Source organism: Lampris incognitus, chromosome 17 (assembly GCF_029633865.1).
Source record: "Lampris incognitus isolate fLamInc1 chromosome 17, fLamInc1.hap2, whole genome shotgun sequence".
In the NCBI taxonomy this organism is placed as follows: domain Eukaryota; kingdom Metazoa; phylum Chordata; class Actinopteri; order Lampriformes; family Lampridae; genus Lampris; species Lampris incognitus.
Window position 1 is genome coordinate 10,205,240 of NC_079227.1, and position 21,057 is coordinate 10,226,296.

Below are 21,057 nucleotides of genomic sequence, written 5' to 3' on the forward strand. Positions count from 1 at the left end.
AAAAAAAAAACAAAAACACCCGGGTGGGTCAGTGAAACCTATCCGCCCCAATCAAGCAGGTGTGTGTGTGTGTGTGTGCGCGCGCGGGCGCGTGTAAATAGGAGGTGGGGGTGCAGCGTTGGTGTCCTTGCTATGGAGGCCTCCTGACATTTGACACTGATGGGGAGACTGCTTGATATTGTTGGTTGGAGGAAGGGTATGAGAGGGAAGGCATGGAGGAGGTGGGGGCAAGGAGGAGGTGTATACAGAGGGGAAATCTGAGGAGGAAAACAATATGCCAGGAGGGGACGAGCAGGCAAGCTCGTGAGTGTGAGGACCCTTGAGCGCGCGCGCGCACACACACACACATACACACACACACACACACACACACACACACACACACACACACACACACACACACACACACACACACACCCCATCCCCTTAGGCCCTGACCCAAACACCTTATTTAGGCTTGGATAAGAGGGCAGACAGGATAAGAGGGCAGACACCTCTTCAGCTCTGCAACCTGCGGAGAGAAAAGAGACCAAGTAGGAATAACATAACGGGGACGTCACGAGGATTAGGTTAGACAAACGCTGACTGTAAGGCCAGTTAACGTTATAACGTCGATCTCCACGGTGTAATGAATGCCCGCTTTCTGTAACAGAAGTCTCGAACGGTTAACGCGGTAACTTCCGCTGGGTGACGTAACCGTTTATTAAATTAAACGAGAATTGTGAATAATTCTTCAACCGCTCAATGTAATAAGGTACCAATTTACTGTCTGTCTGATTTCACGTCTAATTACCGCCACGTATCTGTGGTGGCGAGGGGCCCGATGGTTTAAGCCTCCAAAGCTTTGACTCTGGTCCACTGACCTTTGACCCAACCCGTGCACCGTTATTGAATGTCTGTCAGTGATCCCAATATAAAAGTTAGTATACCAACTGTTCACAACCATCTTAACATGGCGTCTTCCTTTTGCATGCCAGTATTTTATCATTTCATTAGTTTTCCTTGTTGAACACTATTAGGCTAATTACGTAATTACATACACAAACAGTAACGATAAAACAATCCACATTTGAGCCCCGTGAGTTCATTTTGTGTTATTTGAACTCATTTTAAAGCGCACCTCTTTGTCTTTAAAGGTCCCATGAGGAGGCGTTCCGACCAGGGCGAAAAGCCGCCATTTTTACGTTTATCGGAAGGAAACAGAACTGCAGGGTGGGGTTTAATGGGGCGAGGGGGGATTGATTTGGCTGAAAGCCAATCACAGCCCAGCATTTTTGGAGGCACGTGGACATCGATCTGCCATTGGCTAGTTTCAGTTTGGCGGTCATTCATTGGCCATTCTGTCAGCGCGCACCCACAAATTAGGGAGAAGGTAACTAAAACATGAACAGGTGACGGTTGCGTTTGTCAGGAAGAGGAAACCATCATCCTTACATAGACGACATGACGACGACTTTCTGTGGGAGTTTCTGGAGCGCTGGAGTATGAAAGAGGTGGAAACGACAACAAAAAAGGGATGAAACCATGAAACCTTTTAAGAGATCCGTTCTCTTCATGGGAAACGGAGAATTCTCTCAACACAAACGATCCGTGTCGCGTTTACAACAACAGGACATGAGTTTAAGTTAAAAAAAAAGCTTTATTTGGTCCATTGGAACCTGAGATTGAAATTTAAAACATACATAAGTTTTTACACATATACTCATATGTCCCTTACCCCCGGTAAAGATCAATAAAATACTTTATATATCACATTCTTGTCAGAGTTCCATGTGGTTGAAGCATTAGCTTTGATTCGATTATTACTTTTTTATTTTAAATTTGACTTTTCATTTTCTTTTTTCTTTACAGGGATAAGAGGGTCGGTTCACTGCTTCTTTTTTGGGGGGAGGCTTAGCCTTTGGAGTCTGTACAATTTACAAGGAGAGAACCGTACAAAATGGAAGAGAGGCGTTGCGTTGGCTTGTCTGAACAGTCAAATCCGTCTGTCCGGGTGCGTCGCCTCCGTGCAACAGCAGGGGGCGCCGCCGCGAGCGAGGAGGCCTCACCAGCCACAACGCGACGTAGGAGAAGAAGATCCACAGGACAAAGGAGCGAGCCAGAGCTACGTCATTTATGACGAGCATCAGGTTGAAAAATGCGATCAGTGTACACGTGGCGCATGTAAACGTCGTGTAAGAGAGCTGCGCGGCTCGACTTGGAGGCGCCTCGACTTTTGTAGGTGTTTTCAGTGCAAGTTCAACCACCGACAAGTCAGTCCCTCTGGGCGAGCAATACGAAGGCCACAGCCGATCACGTCACCCCCCCATTATCGGTTCACTTCCCAAGTTCCAAAATCCCGCATACCCTTTAGTTTGCACACGTGTATGCCAGCTACCGTCTGACAGCAGGATCCGGTTTCGTCTTTTCAAATAAATTAACACACCCTGGCCATACTGACTGCAAACACGCACGCACACAAGGGGGGGGGGGTCAGCACAAGACAGTGTCCCTATAAAACCATGCTGGTACGTTTATCTGCTGTGTTTTATAAAAACCGACATCATGGAGCTTGCAGGTAGCGGTGGTCTCGTTGCTAGACTCTGGGTGGTCGCCAGACACGAGGCGCAGCGTGGCCATTTCACCACGAACGCCGTCCCGAGCTGACGTCAGCGACACGAGAGACTCGAATGGGGACTGGGCTCGATGAGGAGCAGGTAGCCGTTCTCCCACAGACCGTGTCCGGCCGTCACACGGGTGGGGTGGGGTGAAGGATGTGGGATCACCGTAAACCCGGGTGTGATGACAGATGTTGACAACTCAATCTCCCCTTTAACAGAAGACGCACACCAGGGACTCGGCGTCTCAGGTTTCAAGTGTTTTTTTACCTCCCCTCGTAGCAGAAAGACGCGTCGACCTTTGCTAAACAAGTAAACAGTCAGAAATACCCCCCCCCCCGCTCAAGTAATGGTAGATAGTACCTGTTCATGTGTTGTGAGTTTCTGTGACAAAAAGGGCAGGCAGAGAGCCGCGTGAGACCTCGGATCACCGAGCATGCTGGGAAATATGGCACGCGCCACACCGGGGAAGTGGGAGGGAATCACACTCTAGCTTGTTTAGCCACAGCGCGTCTCAGGGGCCCCTCTCTCTCTCTCTGTCTGCCTGCCTGCCTGCCTGTCTGTCTGTCTGTCTGTCTGTCTCCCTCTCTCTGTCTGTCTCCCTCTCTCTCTCTCTCTGTCTGTCTGTCTGTCTCCCTCTCTCTGTCTGTCTGTCTCTCTCTCCCTCTCTCTGTCTGTGGGTCTATCGCCGTCTTGAACACCACTCGTGTGCCGCTGCGGGACGCCGCGGTGTTCTCGGATGTGCTGTTAGCAGGCACTCTGGGGAGCGACGGTCCAGATGCTCACCACGTACCCAAACAAACAAACAAACAAACAAGGGAAGAAAAACCTTCTCTTAAACAAACCTGGCAACTCCTCAGAGAAGCTCCCCTTTTCTGGCAAACCCGACACTCAAAACAACCGCTCCTTCTCTGCTGCTCCCCCCAGGGGGGGGGGGGCCTTGACGTCCAACTCGACAAATCTGTAAAAAACCGACAAGTTGTCCGTCGCCTTGAGCAACAACACTGCCCGCTCCCAAAAGATGCTCGAGTTTCTTTGTTTTTTGACTGCGTACAAAAACACAGACCGAGGAGTCACACGGAGACCAGGCATTGCAACAAGCCCGTCCGTGTGCGTCCGTGTGTGTCGTCTGTATTGTGAGCGGTTTGGCCCCCAAAACCACGAAGCCACCGAGATCCAAGCTAACACGCCCGAAGGCTAAACTGAAAAGTTTGTCAAATGATTGCTGGCCTTTGGCGTATAGGGCCCCCTCGAGAGCAGATGAGGGCCCCCTCGAGAGCAGATGAGGGCCCCCTCGAGAGCAGATGGGTTGAGGGCTGCTGTAAAATTGAGAGGCAGAGATGGAGAGAAAAAAGAAGAAGTGATCCCTTTCTCTCAAGTGATTTGCATCGTGCACATGATTTGCACGAGCCCGTGTGCTATTGGAAATATTCAGGGTGCACTCGTACCCTTCCAGAGACGCACAGACGCTGTTTGTCCAGTTTGTCAGGGTGAGGAATTAGCCGTGTGTGCTGTGCACAGTATCTACGGCTCGACAGGACGACTCCCTCCGACGAAGCCAGGCGGGCAAACACACCAAGTTAACAATCTTATTTACGAACGTCATCCCGCCGCTCCGCTACGCACACACATGGTACACCTGTCACGTATGGACGCGTGGTTTTGGTCCAGACTGCTGTCGAAACTGTATAACTGGAATGGTCCTGAGCTAAAGAGAGAGAGAGAGAGAGAGAGAGAGAGAGAGAGAGAGAGAGAGAGAGAGAGAGAGAGAGAGAGAGAGAGAGAGAGAGAGAGAGAGAGAGAGAGAGAGAGAGAGAGAGAGAGAGAGAGAGAGAGAGAGAGAGACATGCTGAGGAGAGATGGGAGACAGCCGAGGCAGGCAGACAGTACCGTATGGATGATGGCTTGTTCTATAACCTGAAGTGTATATTCAGACATGGATGAAGACGTCGGACATGGGTACAAAACAATTAATTCTGGTTATTGACAAAATGTAAAAAGTACTGAGTTTAAAAAAAACCACGAGTTTTTGATTAAAACTGTTAAGATGGGTTTGGCTCATGAAGTACCAGCATACTGAGGGTTTAACTGCCCTCCCTGTCCGCCTCCTACTTTGTCTTGTCAGACAGTTGACATCTCCAATGAGGTGCCGTTCCTGGGTTGAAGGGTGGGGCTTGACGACACCGCCGGGCGGGGCCGAGTGTCCTAATTGAGGCAGCGGATTGGCTCAGAGGGCTCGGGCCGGCAAAAACGGCTCAGTAGTTAACAGCCGTCCTATGAAATTGAGGACGGGCCGTCAATAACTTCAGGAGACGCGTGGAGGTGATCGTCCCAGCACGTGTCTCTATTCCACACAGTACAGCGCTGTTTCAGTTTTTGACCAGGAAAATGGTCAAAACAAAACAAAAAAATTCCACCAATTCAGCCCCCCCCCCCCCCAAAAACAAAATAATCCAGGATCCTGTCAGGGTGGAACCCTTCTTTGGAGACTGACCCGGTCACATGGTCCGCTCCCTCGCGCCCGCCGTTTAATGGCACATCCGGCTGGCGAGGAACAGGGTGCACTCGGGCAGGATTTGAGATGAAGCCTTTAGCTTTTGGCTACAGAGGAAGAAGAGGACAGCACAGCAGATGTGCCCGGACAACCTCTACATTCAGGTGTTTCCTCGTCCAAACACACACACGTGAACACAGACGCACACGCTAACACACACCTTCGCCCACATTTTAGAGCTTGGCACAGCCTATTCTTCACTCTAGTCTGCCAGCCCAAAACGCTTGTGTGTTAAAGAGAGCGATGTCTGTGTGTGTCTGTTGGAGAGATGGAGGGCGGTGGTCATAGGGGTCTGGGGCGATGCAGGCCGTCAATGTCCGGGGTGAGCTGGGGGCTGTGGGTGGCCTTGGTGGGGGTCCAGTCGCCTAGCGAAGCCTGGGCTGCCTTGCGGTGAGCCAGCCGGTGGGTGATGGAGAAGCCGGCGTTGCCCTCCAGCTGGGATAGCACTACCAACACTTGCCTGCAGGGGGAGCCATAGAGCAGGGGACACCATGTTAGGAAGGTACATTTTCAATTACATTTGAAATACCGCAGTTTGGGGACTATCTGTAGACATTTTGGATAGAAGAAAAAAAAATAAAAGAACACTGGAGTTCATTTAATTTACCTCAAAAAGAAAACCAATTAAGCCCCTGACAAAAGGACACGTCTTCTGGTTTAATGAAAACAAAACCAGGTTAACTGGTTTTCTAAGGTCTCTGTACAGACTGGTTAGCCTGGGACCGCTTTAACTTACAGTTAAGTGAGGTTTGGGAGGTAAGAAAGCTGATTCTTAGTCACCCCTTTGGAGAGGATTTTTTTTTTTATTCCCTCCTACAGTCTATTTTGAGAATGAGATGAGGCGGTGTTGTGCGAGGAGATTTACATTTACATTTTAGTCATTTTGCTGATGCTCTCTTCCAGAAGTGACTTAATGTGGGGGCAACTGATGGAGGGAAAAAGTCAGCTGCAGCTTCTTAAAAATAAATGACCAAGGTCCAGCTCGAGCGCCATTTCTCCACAGTTTACTGGGAACCCCATGTTAGTACCATTTATGAGGATAAACTTGTGGTATCGTGGATGAACACAATCTTTTCCCCCTCACCTCACTTTTCTGTAAAAGTCAAGTTAAGGGCTACTCATTCCCCTCCACTTTCAACCAATTCAGCTGCAAGGCATCATGGTTTTGTAGGAACAAATGATAATATTATTATTATGGTATTTTTTTTTCCATCCATCCGTTATCCAAGCCGCTTATCCGGATTCGGGTTGCGGGGATGCTGGAGCCTATTCCAGCAGTTATTGGGCGGCAGGCGGGGAGACACCCTGGACAGGCTGCCAGGTCATCACAGGGCGCCCACACACACACACACACACACACACACACACACACACACACACACACACCTAGGGACAACTTAGTACTGCCGATTCACCTGACCTACATGTCTTTGGACCATGGGAGGAAACCGGAGCCCCCGGAGGAAACCCACACAGACACGAGGAGAACATGCAAACTCCACACAGAGGACGACCCAGGACCCCAAGGTTGGACTACCCCGGGGCTCGCACCCAGGATCTTCTTGCTGTGAGGCGACCGCGCTAACCACTGCGCTGCCTTGGTATTTTGGAAATTTTTATTATTTCTCTACCACCTTGGGAATTCACTGAAACAAATTAACCAATGAGCTTTCGGTGTTATGCAACAGCAGAACAAGGAATCAGTTCTTATAGGTCACCACCATCACAAGTGACTAACAAGATGGAGGCTGGTGGTCAGGAGTCAAAGCCTTGACGACCATCCTGTGTCCTCATACTGAAAATATGGGACGCTGGAAGACCAGAGATCGGGAAAAGACCTTGGAAAATAAAACAACTGTGTGATTCACGGCTCGCTCTGTGGTGAAGTGTGACGTTTAAGACAGTCTGTCAGTTCTGTACGCCACCTCTGGAGTCATCATGTGTACTTGCCGGCTCTGGTTGGAATCCCACCAGGAACTTTTTTTCTTTGGATTTTTTTCCCCCTCCCAATTGTACTTGGCCAATTACCCCGCCCCGGTCTCTGCTCCTCCCCCTCTGCCAATCTGGGAAGGGCTGCAGACTACCACATGCCTCCTCCCATACACGTGGAGTCACCAGCCGCTTCTTTTCACCCGACGGTGAGGAGTTTTGCCAGGGGGACATAGCACGTGGGAGGATCACACTATTCCCCCCCAGTTCCCCCATCCCCCCCAAACAGGCACCCTGACCGACCAGAGGAGGTGCTAGTGTAGCGACCAGGACACATATCCACATCCGGCTTCTCACCCTCAGACACGGCCAGTTGTGTCTGTATGGACACCAAACCAAACCGGAGGTAACACGGGGATTCGAACCGGCGATCCCCATCTTGGTAGGCAACGGAAGAGACTGCTGCGCTACCTAGATGCCCCACAAAAGTGTCTTTAATGACATCACCCGTACACGGCTTTCTTTGGAAGGCGAGACTGGACCAGAGGACGTTAAACGGCACATTAATATTAGAAATACGGTCCTCACGCCTGCACAGTTTTACTGGAGTGAAGTTATAAGGGGTATAACTCCCACGCTGGCAAGCCTCCCATATGTAGCATGGGAATATTCAGGTTTAGAGATGCTAATTTTAGTGAATCAAAATAATGGCGGTGATAAATACCCTGTAGCATATACAAAATATGTAAATAGCACCATGTGAACACAAAGTATGAGAGAGAGAGAGAGAGGGAGAGAGAGAGAGAGAGAGAGAGAGAGAGAGAGAGAGAGAGAGAGAGAGAAGGAGTCTGTATACGCCCATTTTCAACTGTACATCATATGTGTGTATTACATGTGTGTGACAGAAAGACAGTAAATGTATGTATTTGGGTGTATATGAGTCTATGATGCTTGTTAACACTTGGGGGCAGCACGGTGGCGCAGTGGTTAGTGCGGTCGCTGCACAGCAAGAAGGTCCTGGGTTTGAGCCCCGGGGTAGTCCAACCTTGGGGGTTGTCCTCGGTTGTCCTCTGTGTAGAGTTTGCATGTTCTCCCCGTGTCTGCGTGGGTTTCCTCCGGGTGCTCCGGTTTCCTCCCATAGACATGTAGGTCAGTTGAATAGGCCATACCAAATTGTCCCTAGGTGTGAATGTGTGTGTGGGCCCTATGATGGACTGGCGGCCTGTCAAAGGTGTCTCCCCGCTTGCTGCTCAATGACTGCCGGGACAGGCTCCAGCATCCACGTGCCCTGAGCAGGATAAGCGGTTTGGATAATGGATGGATGTATGGATGGATGGATGAGTCTATGTATGTTTACGTTAGTCTGTGTGTATGTGCAGAGTGAGTGTATGCATGTCCGTGTGTGTGTACCTGTGCAGAGGCGGCACGCTGTCGATGGTTTTGAGGCTGCCACGCGTGGACACCACGTTGAAGCTGTCCGTACAGTCACATGACACGTGGAGGTAGTACTTGGGGTGGCGGTTCTCCACCACCACGATAAGCCCCGCCCAGCCGTGCGTCAGGTAGTAACACGTCATACCTTCCCGGCCCTGCAGGACACACAAACACACACACACACACACACACACACGTTAGAGACACAAGAAAATGTGATATGGCCATAGGACACAGACAGATAGACAGACAGACAGACAGACAGACAGACAGATCAGACTGACAGAAAGAAAGTTAACCAGCCAAACAGAAACTCAGATTTCCGGGACATTTCAAGGACATCTTCCATGACTTTTGCTTGTGTATGCGTGCCAAGCGTTGATGACAGAAGGTAATATTACTCAGTATTAACTGTCAGTGGAAGTCTCTAAATGGACTGTGTGACTTTTAGCTGCTCACTGAACAAACCACCCAAACTTCACACACTGGCGTCACATCCCAGCAGACAGAAATCTGGCAAAAACACACCAGGTAGCTGAAAATTACACAAAGAGTGGATGAAAATGAAATTTTGTAAGTGAACTTTACAAATTTCCATGATATCAATAGTATTTCTAGGACGTTTGATCATCCATCCATCCATTATCCAAACCGCTTATCCTGCTCTCAGGGTTGCGGGGATGCTGGAGCCTATCCCAGCAGTCATTGAGTGGCAGGCGAGGAGACACCCTGGACAGGCCGTCAGGCCATCACAGGGCTGACACACATACATACATACATACAAACATACATACATACACACACACACGCACGCACGCACACACACACCTAGGGACAAATTAGTACGGTCAATTCATCTGACCTACGTGTGTTTGGACTGTGGGAGGAAACCGGAGCACCCGGAGGAAACCCACACAGACACGGGGAGAACATGCAAACTCCACACAGAGGACGACCCGGGATGACCCCTGAGGTTGGACTACCCCGGGGTCGAACCCAGAACTTTCTTGCTGTGAGGCAACCGCGCTAACCACTGCGTCACCGTGCCACTGATATTTGATCAATTTTTTCATTTTCCAGGTGTTTTCCATTACTGGAAAACTAGTCTTTAAAACTTCCAGCTTTTCCGGGACATTTTGGAGCCTGGACAGACAGACAGATTCTCGAACTAGCACTGGACGATATGGAAAATATTAACATAATTATATGGAATTTGACATGATATTAATATATACATTACAATATCTGCTTATATATGCAAAAAACAAAACAAAACATATTTAACAATGCAACTGAGGTTCATCACATTAAACAGTGTGTAAAGTATAATATCAAACCAAAACCAGTTTCAAATGATACTGCTCAAATATTTCACACCTCATTTTGTGGGAATTTCAGCAAATAGATTCTCATTGCCATGAGTGTAGACAGCAAAATTGTGCATCACCATAACCGAAGATATCCGAGTTTCATTCCAATATAACACCATGGAAAGACATAAATGACAATACTGGACTGTCCAGCCTTAACTCAGGGACAGACACACTGCAAAAAGATATTCCGTCAGACTGACAGAGGAAAAGACACAGACAGATTTAAGAGAGCTGCCGTTTAATCATCTACGCTGTACAGATTACCCAGCATGCTCTGCTGTTAACTCTCTCCACACAGCTGTCTTCAAAATGACACAATCTCCCTTATATATTATACATAATATTAATAGTTAATTATTATTATATAATTATATATTCTATATAATTTATATATTATGATACAATTATATATAATTTACATATTTTAATTATATATTGTGATTTTTATATACTATAATTATTATCATATTATTATATATATTATTTATCCAAACCGCTTATGGTTGCGGGGATGCTGGAGCCTATCCCAGCAGTCATTGGGTGGAAGGCGGGGAGACACCCTGAACAGGCTGCCAGTCCATCACAGGGCACCCCCCCCCCCCCACACACACACAGGGACAATTTAGTACGGCCGATTCACCTGACCTCCATGTCTTTGGACCGTGGGAGGAAACCGGAGCACCCGAAGGAAACCCACGCAGACACGGGGAGAACATGCAAACTCCACAGAGGACGGACGACCCAGGACGACCCCCCCAAAGTTGGACTATCCTGGGGCTCGAACCCAGCACCTTCTTGCTGTGAGACGACCACGCTAACCACTGCGCCACCCCATATTATATTAATATTAAAAATGATAAAAAATTATCCCATTCTAATTATCATCCCATGGTTATCAGGCCGTGTGTGGTGGAGGTGGTTTGGCTCACCCGCAAACACACACGGCCTTGATAATCATGGGCTGCAGGTTGTTACTGGGGCTTTGGTGACCAGCCCAGATGTACCACTAGCGTGGTATTTCACCAGACACCATGAACCATCACATCATCCCAACCACATCTTCCTTCACAGCCACATTAACAAACCAACAGACAGGGACTATTTTCTTAGACCGAACTACGCCTACATAACACTGCTCACAACAAGGTCTGCGGATTATCTTCAGTACCCGGGTCATGATTTCTGGAACGAGACGTTGCTGTTGAGTTTTTCAAATGTATTTTTTTGGCCCTTTGAACAATACAAGCTGAGTGCCATCCAGTTTCACTCTGCTTGAGAGAAGGCAGACGTCGCTACGGCCGACATCTCCAAAATTCGGCAACTCACACCAAAATGATGTGGATGGATAAACAGCGCTAGAGGTAAGAGTGAAAACGTGTATTTTTCATTTTGGGATTAAGGTAAGCGTTATGGTTAAGCATGTAGTTCTGATGGGTTTTTTTTTTTGCTTTTCCCCTTTTTTTTCCTCCCCAATTGTACTTGGCCAATTACCCCACTCTTCCGAGCCATCCTGGTTGCTGCCCCCCCCGCCGATCCAGGGAGGGCTGCAGACTACCACATGCCTCCTCCCATACATGTGGAGTCGCCAGCCGCTTCTTTTCACCTGACAGTGAGGAGTTTCACCAGGGGGACGTAGCGCGAGGGAGGATCACGCTATTCCCCCCAGTCCCCCCCCCCCCAACAGGCACCCTGACCGACCAGAGGAGGCGCTAGTGCAGCGACCAGGACACATACCCACAATCCAGCTGCCCACCTGCAGACACGGCCAATTGTATCTGTAGGGATGCCCGACCAAGCTGGAGGTAACACGGGGATTCGAACCGGCGATCCCCACGTTGGTAGGCAGCGGAATAGACCGCTACGCCACCCGGACTGTAGTTCTAATGGTTAAGGTTAGGGTTAAGGACGACAGGGAATGAATTTGGTCAATGAGGGGTTGTCACAAAGACAGAGGTACAAGAATGTGTGTGTGTACACCTTCTCCTAAACTAAAAGCCACCCAGAGAGCCAGGCTGTGAGTGGATGCTGGTTCATATTTGTATGAGTACTCATGTGGAGACCTGTGGTGAATGTTAAGTTAAGAGAGGTTGGGGTGAGAATGGGTGTGTCATCGGGGTCGAAAGACACACAAACGCACGTGCACACAGACACACTCGGGGGCTCTTGTACACTCGTGTAGACTATCCTCTCCATCTGTGCTTACACTGAATTCATAACACTCTGGCCGAGAGCACTCGGCCCACCTGCTGGGTGCCGAGCGGCAAATTCGCGGGGAGTTTGAGAGCCGAACGATTTAACACAACCCATCTCAGTGTGTGAGAGCATGACGCACACAGTGGGAGGTGGGGGTCGGGGGGTTAGGGTAGGAGGGCAGCTGAGAAATAATGAATGACACCTCATGACGGTTACGGAGAGAGCGCACTTGAAACAAGGTTGGCGGGGGTTTTGGTGCGATTTGGGTTCGGGTTCACTCTGAGGCTATAAACCTGGAAAATTATCATTGGGTCCGAGAATTACAAGACACACCTTTATTAAGTCAAGATGCTTCACAAGCATTTCTGCCAGTTCCTGTGTGTGCGTGTGCGTGTGTGTGTGTGTGTGTCACACTGGCGAGTTCGCTCACCTCGTGCCTCTCGCCCTTATTCTCGGTCAGGAGGATGATGGCGTCGGCGAGTGTGGTGGCCGTTGCCTCCACCTGCTCCACCATCACCTGCCGGGAGCTGTAGATGGCCAGGATGTAGCCAGGGAAGTCTTGACTGGGTCGCCGCGCCACCCCGCTGGTGGGGCTGGACACTGCAGCACAGACACACACATTTTCAGGACAAGTATCGTCATTATAATTATTATTATCTTCCAACGCCTTCTGTTCTGTGTGTGTGTGTGTGTGTGTGTGTGTGTGTGTGTGTGTGTGTGTGTGAAGGTCAAAGGTCAACCAGCAAGGGTGGGTAGTATAACACTGTGACTGGTATGGTCGCTGTGTTTGGGGGATAGAATTACAGAACACTAGGTGATCATGTGTTACTGTTACTGCTGCTAACAGAGGAAGGGGAAGAACTGAGGTTGAAAGAAGAGAAAGATGAAGAGGAGGAAGAAGAAAAAGAAAAATTAAGATAAAAAACAAAAAAGGATTGAGAAAGGAAAGGAGGATTATGTTATCATTTATTTAATGGAAATCTATTGGAGGATGAAATATGACTGTAAAGGCCTCGGAGACTGAACTGTGACTTGGGGCCATACAAATCAATTTGCCTCGACTCGAGAAAGAGGAAGAAGAAGAGCAAGAAAAAAAAATGAAGAAGAGGATGATGAAAGAAGGAAGAAAATGGAGAAGGAGAAGAAAAACAGAAAAAGGAGAAGGACAGTAAGAGGAAGAGGCATGCTGGGCGTACCGGGCGTGGGCGGGCCACCCGCTCCACCAGTGTTCATCTGCCAGTGGTTAAAGGCGCAGCAGACCACGGCGTACTCGCCAGGCTCCAGCATCACATCGCAGCCCACAAACTTCTTCACTGCCCGTTTGCTGTGGGCCAGCAGGCGGCCCAGCGTCAGCTTATTCCCGCTGCCGAAGGAGGCACGGAACACCATTATACACAAATCCAGGAGGTGACTGTCTGCCGTGTCCGAACGTCTGGGGGTGGGGGTTGGTGGAAATAAGAGGGTTGTGAGGGGAGAAAGGGAGCAAGAATGGAGGTGAGGTTCATTATTTTCACAAACTTATGACAAGCAAACAATATAAAAAAAACTTCTTACACAACTTAAAGCTGCATTAAGACATATTTGCGGTATGAACAGTGATCATGTGACTTGCTGTAATGTGAAAGCATCACTTGTGTTGACGATCGCATTGAGAATCAACACCGCAGGTGTCAGTTTTCTTTAACCACAGACAGGGAACTGCCATGTTTGTCCGCTTTTGGCTGGTTGTTGGTGCCAGGGGATGTTGCTTCGTACTACAGTAGATGGTGACATCACCTGGCACCATCGACCAGTCAGTAGCAGAAGACCAGGTCACTACCGTCTGTTTCACCATTAAAGATAGTCGACTGGCAAAAGATAGCTAATGGACTGTGGAAATCTTTTTCTTTTTGTGGATCCTCCCCCCCCTTTTCTCCCCAATTGTACTTGGCCAATTACCCCACTCTTCCGAGCCGTGCCGGTCGCTGCTCCACCCCCTCTGCTGATCCGGGGAGGGCTGCAGACTACCACATGCCTCCTCCGATGCATGTGGAGTCGCCAGCCGCTTCTTTTCACCGGACAGGGAGGAGTTTTGGCAGGGGGACGTAGCACGTGGGAGGATCACGCTACCCCTCCCAAGCTCCCCCCCCAAACAGGCACACCAACCGATCAGAGGAGGCACTAGTGACCAGGACACATACCCACATCCGGCTTCCCACCCGCAGACACGGCCAATTATGTCTGTAGGGACGCCCGACCAAGCCGGAGGTAATACGGGGATTCGAACCGGCGATCCCCGTGTTGGTAGACCGCCACGCTACCCAGACTGTGGAAATCTTAAGACATTTTGGGCTGAATGTGTTGCCTCTTGTCAGCAGCGTACTTATTCCACACAGCTGACAGGGTCCGGTTTACATGTTAAGGAAGATGGCGGAAGTTTTTACCTGCTGCCTTCCTGGAAGAGGGCGAACTCCAGCGCCGTCCTCTCCAGCACGGTGAGTGCCGTGACGGTGACGGGCCCGCTGGCTTTGCTGGGGAAGCAGCCCTGGAGCCTCACTTCCTGCCAGTCCGAGTGGATCTTACAAATGTCCACAGAGTCAAAGTACCTGTGAGCGGGATACAGTTAGCTTGAATCGGCCCGTTGGAAATGAACGAATCTGTGTTGTGCATCAGCAGACTTGTGTTGTATACAGTCTCATATGGTGGCACGATGAAAGCACTCGGAAATTATGTAGCCACCGACAAGAGTTAACAGTTGCACCGAAATGACAAGATATTACACACACACACACACACACACACACACACACACACACACACACACACACACACACACACACACGCACACGATTAGTTAGTTAATGATTCCTATGGCTATGAACATGGACACAGGTTTGAGATTTTGGCGAGTTCCTGCTGTCCTGTTGAATGTAGACCGAAATCTGCATCCTGATGAGAACAGTTCAAAGGGGAAGGAGTACTTTTTAAAGCACTACTTTTCCTGGAAGTAATCTGACTGGCAGTGAAGACGGGCCTCTGAAACAGCCTGCATCAGCCTGAGAAACATAAATCCAATAAAGAGCTAAATGCAAAGTGGTAAATCCGACTGGGAAAGTTGGAATTTCCCGAGAGGAAAGTTGCCGAGACGTGATGATTTGATGGACGGTACGAGGATATGAACGGAACATTGAAACTGGGTCACTGAATGGTTTTGAGGCTTTTTTAAAAAAAATCAATGTTATTGTTCATAATTCTACGTTAACAGCGCTGCAGTAAGTTTGATTTTTCCCTCTCAAGTTTAATTCTGTGCATATTTAGAATTTGTTCCCTTCATTTATGGGCGGCACGGTGGCCTAGTGGTTAGCCCTGTTGCCTCACAGCAACAAGGTCCTGGGTTCGAAAACCGGGTCGTCCCAGGTCCTTTCTGTGTGGAGTCTGCATGCTCTCCCCATGTCTGCATGGATTTCCTCCCACCATCATAAAAGACATGCATGTTAGGATCAGTGCTCCTGTCTGTGCCCCTGAGCAAGGCAGTGGGAAGAAATAACTGGAGTTGGCCCCTGGGTGCCGCACGGCGGCTGCCCACTGCTCCTAGCTGCACAGCTAGGATGGGTTAAATGCAGTGAGTAAATATAATTTGTATGTATGTACAAAATTAATAAAGAGTATTCTATTCGACAACATTCACTCAATTTGCTGTGGAGTACTGATTCAGAAGGCAGACAGAAGCCCGACTTGATAAAACACACCCCCTACTGGTATCTGCGGGCCAATTAAGAGCCTCCAATTCACCTGACATGCAAGTGAGTTTCGATTCTCCGATTCCCCTGCCGTGCGTGAGCAGAAGGAAAGGCCTGCAGGGAACAAACAGCCACACACAAAGAACACTGCACGCAGAAAGCCCTGAGACTGAGTCCAGGTCCGTCTTACTGTGAGACAACACGTTAACCACCATGCCGCAATACCAGCCAACAGAGCTTTTGACGGAGTCAAATAATCACAATAATTACAGCGTCAAGTGTTTTTTTACCCCCCTTTTCATTCTGCCGCTGCAGCACAAAATAGCAAATAGCTCAGTGACGCTCAACATCTAAACTACAACCACATCCTCTGAAAAAACACCCTTTTGTTATGGTGTCCGGTTTGTTCTGAAGTGGTTCGACAGCATTTCAGGAATCAGGAGCACTTTGTCGTTTCTCCAGCCCACAGCAGTGCAACACAAAGACAAAAACACATATCCAAAAACTACAACAACACATATATCCAAACTAAACAAAATAAATACAAATAAAATCACTGTCCAAGAGAACGAACGCCAGCCAGGATGACTGTCGGAACTGCCGGTCTGCATGGGCTAGCGGTTAGCTTAGCATGCCCCGCTTAGCCTGCCTCGCATCCTGTCATACCGCTCTCTGTGTTTCCTCTTCGGGTACAGCTCCAGGCAGGAGCCGTGGTCCTCGTGCCCACCGAACGCAGAAGACCAGGCTCCCTCAGCCAATACAATGCCAGCTCTCCAGCCGGATACCGCCGACACACCTCCTCGCACGCCACACAACGACACCAAAAACTCAGTCAACGCCAGGCGAGGCCGCCGCCAGACCACCCTCGGTGTTAAGGGAACTGCCAGTCTGCATGGGCTAGCAGTTAGCTTAGCCTGCCCTGCTTCTGCATCCTGTCAGACCGCCGTCGGTGTTTCCTCTTCGGGTGCAGCTCCAGGCAGGGCCGTGGTCCCCGGGCCAACAGGACACGGCAGACCAGGCTCTCCCAGCCATCAAACGATGACAAACCTTAAACGCACACGTGGGCAAAGACACTGCACGGACGGTACTGGGTGAGGCTGCCGCAAGCATGAATTCACGCCGCCATCTTTCCACACCGGTATTGGTTGACCAGATGACCAGACGAAAGAGGTACAGTCCATTAGAAAAGACGTGTCTGTTGTTTTTTTCTTCCTTTCTTGTGAGGAGAACTATCACAAACACACACACACACACACACACACACACACACACACACACACACACACACACACACACACACACACACACACACACACACATATCCACCCAACAAGGGCTGCAAGATTATACTGGCTCCTGTAATCATGATTAATCACCATATTTTTCAAGTCAAATTCAACACAAGGAAAATTTATTCGTATGGCTCTAAATCACAATTTAGTCCCAGGGGGCTTTTACACATACATCGAATTATTTCTTCCCCATTCTGAGACCCTCAATAACAACGAGGACCAACTCCACAGAAAAACCCCTCAGGAGGGAAAAAGAAAAAAGCGAGAAATGTCTTTAAGAACCTGAAGGCAAACCCATAATGCACCGCTCTTTGTGCCGGTATGTGGTATGTCGGCATACTACATCACACACACACACACACACACACACACACACACACACACACACACACACACACACACACACACACACACACTGTCAGATGACTCCTGATAAGAGCTAAGAGGCAGCCTCTAATGACGGCTCTCAACATGAAAGCCTGTGGGTGGGTGTGCGGTCAATTTCTCAGCATGTCAATCAATAAACCCCTCCCAGTCAGACGGAGCCAGACTGGGTGAGACCACACCATCCCTGCTGACCTGTTCCTCCTAACACACAGCTACACGCCGCCCCGTGTGCCGCCTTCTCAAACATCCGAACGTCCCTGGATCCGAAATCGCCACACTTCCTATCCCAACACACAGACCCTTGCACAAACTCACTGCATTAAAGCCGTAGCATGTGTGTGTGTGTTTGTGCGTCCCCCCCCCCTTTTCTCCCCAATTGTATCTGGCCAATTACCCCACTCTTCCGAGCCGTCCCGGTTGCTGCTCCACCCCCTCTGCTGATCTGGGGAGGGCTGCAGACTACCACATGCCTCCTCCCATACATGTGGAGTCACCAGCTGCCTCTTCTCACCTGACAGTGAGGAGTTTCGCCAGGGGGGGTAGCGCATGGGAGGATCACGCTATTCCCCCCGGCCCCCCCCCCCCCTGAACAGGCCCCCCGACTGACCAGAGGAGGCGCTAGTGCAGCGACCATGACACATACCCACAATCTGGCTTCCCATCTGCAGACACGGCCAACCGTGTCTGCAGGGATGCCCAACCAAGCCAGGGGCAACACAGGATTCGAACCGGCGATCCCCGTGTTGGTAGGCAACGGAATAGACCACTACGCTACCCGGACGCCCCTGCAAAATGGGCATTTTTTGTTTGAATAATCATTAACAGCCCTCGATGCCATAACATGACAGAAGAAAAGTTGTTTTGTAGGAGATAAATCCATTTTCTTTAACTGGGAAAGGATTTCTTATGATTTAAGGAGTACAACTGTATAGCACACAACACTATTCTGAATTCACACAACACTATTCTGAATTCAAGCAGCCTGAAGACACACACAAACACACACACACACCACACACATCCTTTTGCACCAGGATTCGTATCCACCCAGGTTCAACCCATACCCTGCACACACACACTAATCTGGACCTCCTCCTCATTCAAAGCACGCTGCACTTTGGTGTGTACTGTATAATAAAGTTCGACTGGTTGACGTATTTCATGCAAGTAGCGTGGAAAATATATTTTCCACGTTACTACTGCAGAGTTTTGACAAGAGTTCAAAAGGTATTTTAGAAACCTTCTACGTCCTTAATAAAGACCTTCCCCACACGCTCCAGGAGCCGAGTCCGACAGGTCCGAAAAACCTGCAACCCATCTCTCTCTCTCCTCTCCTCTCTCTCTCTCATTGTGTTTCCAACACCATCAGCGGTGTATAATAACCATCGGCCGTGCTTATGGATCAGACCTCCCTCTTCAAAGCCGCCGCCCCGGGAGACGATTTCCTCCTCTCGTTCGGTTTTTTTTTCATCTTTTTATCACTTCCTAACCTCCTGCACGTTGACAAACCGTCTCCTGACTCGCTTCTCTCCTCAGAAAATAATAATCTAAAAAAAAAAAGGCAGAGGAGGAGAGAGAAGAGAGGGAAACGGAGAGATGAGCGGTCAACTGAACCGAGTGTTTAAGCATTTATGATCATTTGAAATATTTATTTCATCCATCCCGATGGGGAGAGCTCTCTTTCCGCTCTCCATTTTGAGGTGAAAGGTCATCAGACTGGTCAGGGTTAAGTATCTCCCCTCAAAGATATTTCAACAGGTTTGGACGCACGCAGGGGTGCGACGGGGTCCCTCCAGCCGGGGGCAGGAGCCTCCTGATGGGGGTCGACTGAGAATCTCCTGTCATTTACTGAATTTTACAGCCATATTGTGGTTATTAATTCGTTAAGATCTGAAGTGTGTACACAACTAATGGAGACCTGTGGCACTTCAACACACCACTTTATCCACCGCTACCGGCTCAGACGGTCTGGTGCCACAAGCCGGGTCAGCACGGGGGCAATATCAGAGAACGAAAGGTGGCGCTTTGCGCACAGGAAATGATGCTCGCTACGAGGAGTGACAGAAATGAACACAGGATTATATATATACATATATTCTTCAGCGGTGGACCACGTGTGCTTTGCTGCAGCCTACACCACCAACAAGCCATTAACACAAAAATTACACTGTCCGGCCTTAAAAGCATCAACGGATAACGCCGTCCACCACTTTAGAAGGCAGCAACATGAGGAGTCAACTTTGTTGGCTTTTTGAAGCCAACAAAACACTGAGTTTTTCGAAAACGCCGATTGTCATGTGATCTCAGGTAAAGCCGTCCCTTGTGCGTGCCCAACAGGACTTGGGAACACTTTGTCGTTTCATTTCGTGTCCGAAAGTCGTTTCCTCCAGCCCACAGCAGCGCAACACAAAGATAACAACACACATGTCAAACTACAATAAAATCACTGTCGGATGACTGTCGGAACTGCCGGTCTGCATGGGCTAGCAGTTAGCTTAGCCTTCCCCGCTTCCGCATCCTATCAGACCGCCCTCCATGTTTCCTCTTCGGGCGCAGCTCTGGGCAGGGCTGGGGTCCCTGGGCCCACAGGACACAGCAGACCAGGCTCCCTCAGCCGATCCAGCGCCAGCTCTCCCAGCCAGACACTTTCGACAAACCTCCCCGCACGCCACACAACGACACCAAAAACTCAGTCAACGCCAGGCGAGGCCGCCGCCAGACCACCCTCGGTGTTAAGGGAACTGCCAGTCTGCATGGGCTAGCAGTTAGCTTAGCCTGCCCCGCTTCCGCATCCTGTCATACCACCCTCGGTATTCCTTCTTCGGGTGCAGCTCCGGGCAGGGCCGTGGTCCCTGGGCCCACAGGATGCAGCAGACCAGGCTCCCCCAGCTGATCCAGAGCCAGCTCTCCCAGTCATCAAACGACGACACAAACTTAGGACGGAGACGTGGACAAAGACACTGCATGGACGGTACTGGGTGAGGCCACCGCAAACCTGAATTCACACCGCCATCTTCTCACACAACAGAGAAGACTTGACCGGTTTTCTTTTCCCCCCCAGCTTTTCCATGTGGACAGCAAACTTTGAAAACGACTGGAAGTGGACGGCGGAAAATGTTCTACCTGTTGTTGCCGTGAAAACAGCGTTTCCGAATTTCTCTGAATTGGTTTGGCCGATGTCTTACATGCCTGTCAGTTAGGGTGTGAAGACCCTGCAGCAGAGCGCACAACGCATGTATACGGATGAAAAGTGAGTATCGGTCCGCGGTGGCGTAGCGGTCTAAGCATCGGCTTGGTGTCGATGCAGTTGCCCACTGGGGACTGGGGTTCGCGCCCCGGTCTCGTCAGATCCGACTATGGCCGGACTCGATGAAGCAGCAATCATTGGCAACGCTGTCTTCGGGAGGGGGGCGGAGTCGGCTTGTGTTCGTCATGTGAATGCGTCTCTGTGTGTGTCGGAAAAACAGTGGTTCGGCTTGGATTCGCCTTGTCACGAAAGTGGGGAGGCGCTTTCCTTCGAGACTGCCGGCCGGAGAGATGCAGTTGGCGAACGCATGCAATACGAGGGTGGGTGTTTGA

General features: G+C 49.7%; 2 protein-coding genes across 3 annotated transcripts in view; both read right to left on the bottom strand.

Moving 5' to 3' along the window:
- Positions 1-5,358, bottom strand: part of LOC130127908 (putative protein MSS51 homolog, mitochondrial) — a 32,098-nt gene extending 26,740 nt beyond the window's left edge. The window contains exon 1 of the mRNA XM_056297620.1: positions 5,312-5,358. The gene's annotated coding sequence lies outside the window, so the exon portion shown is untranslated. The remainder of the gene's footprint in view (positions 1-5,311) is intronic.
- The window catches only part of capn15 (calpain 15), a 97,683-nt gene continuing 81,682 nt past the window's right edge, over positions 5,057-21,057 (bottom strand). For both annotated transcript variants that reach the window (XM_056297721.1, XM_056297720.1), the window contains exons 8-12: positions 14,504-14,665; positions 13,277-13,512; positions 12,511-12,680; positions 8,491-8,669; positions 5,057-5,611 (exon numbers count right to left, since the gene is read on the bottom strand). In XM_056297721.1, coding sequence (XP_056153696.1) covers positions 5,434-5,611; positions 8,491-8,669; positions 12,511-12,680; positions 13,277-13,512; positions 14,504-14,665 — 925 coding nt within the window. In that variant the 3' untranslated portion in view covers positions 5,057-5,433. The remainder of the gene's footprint in view (positions 5,612-8,490; positions 8,670-12,510; positions 12,681-13,276; positions 13,513-14,503; positions 14,666-21,057) is intronic.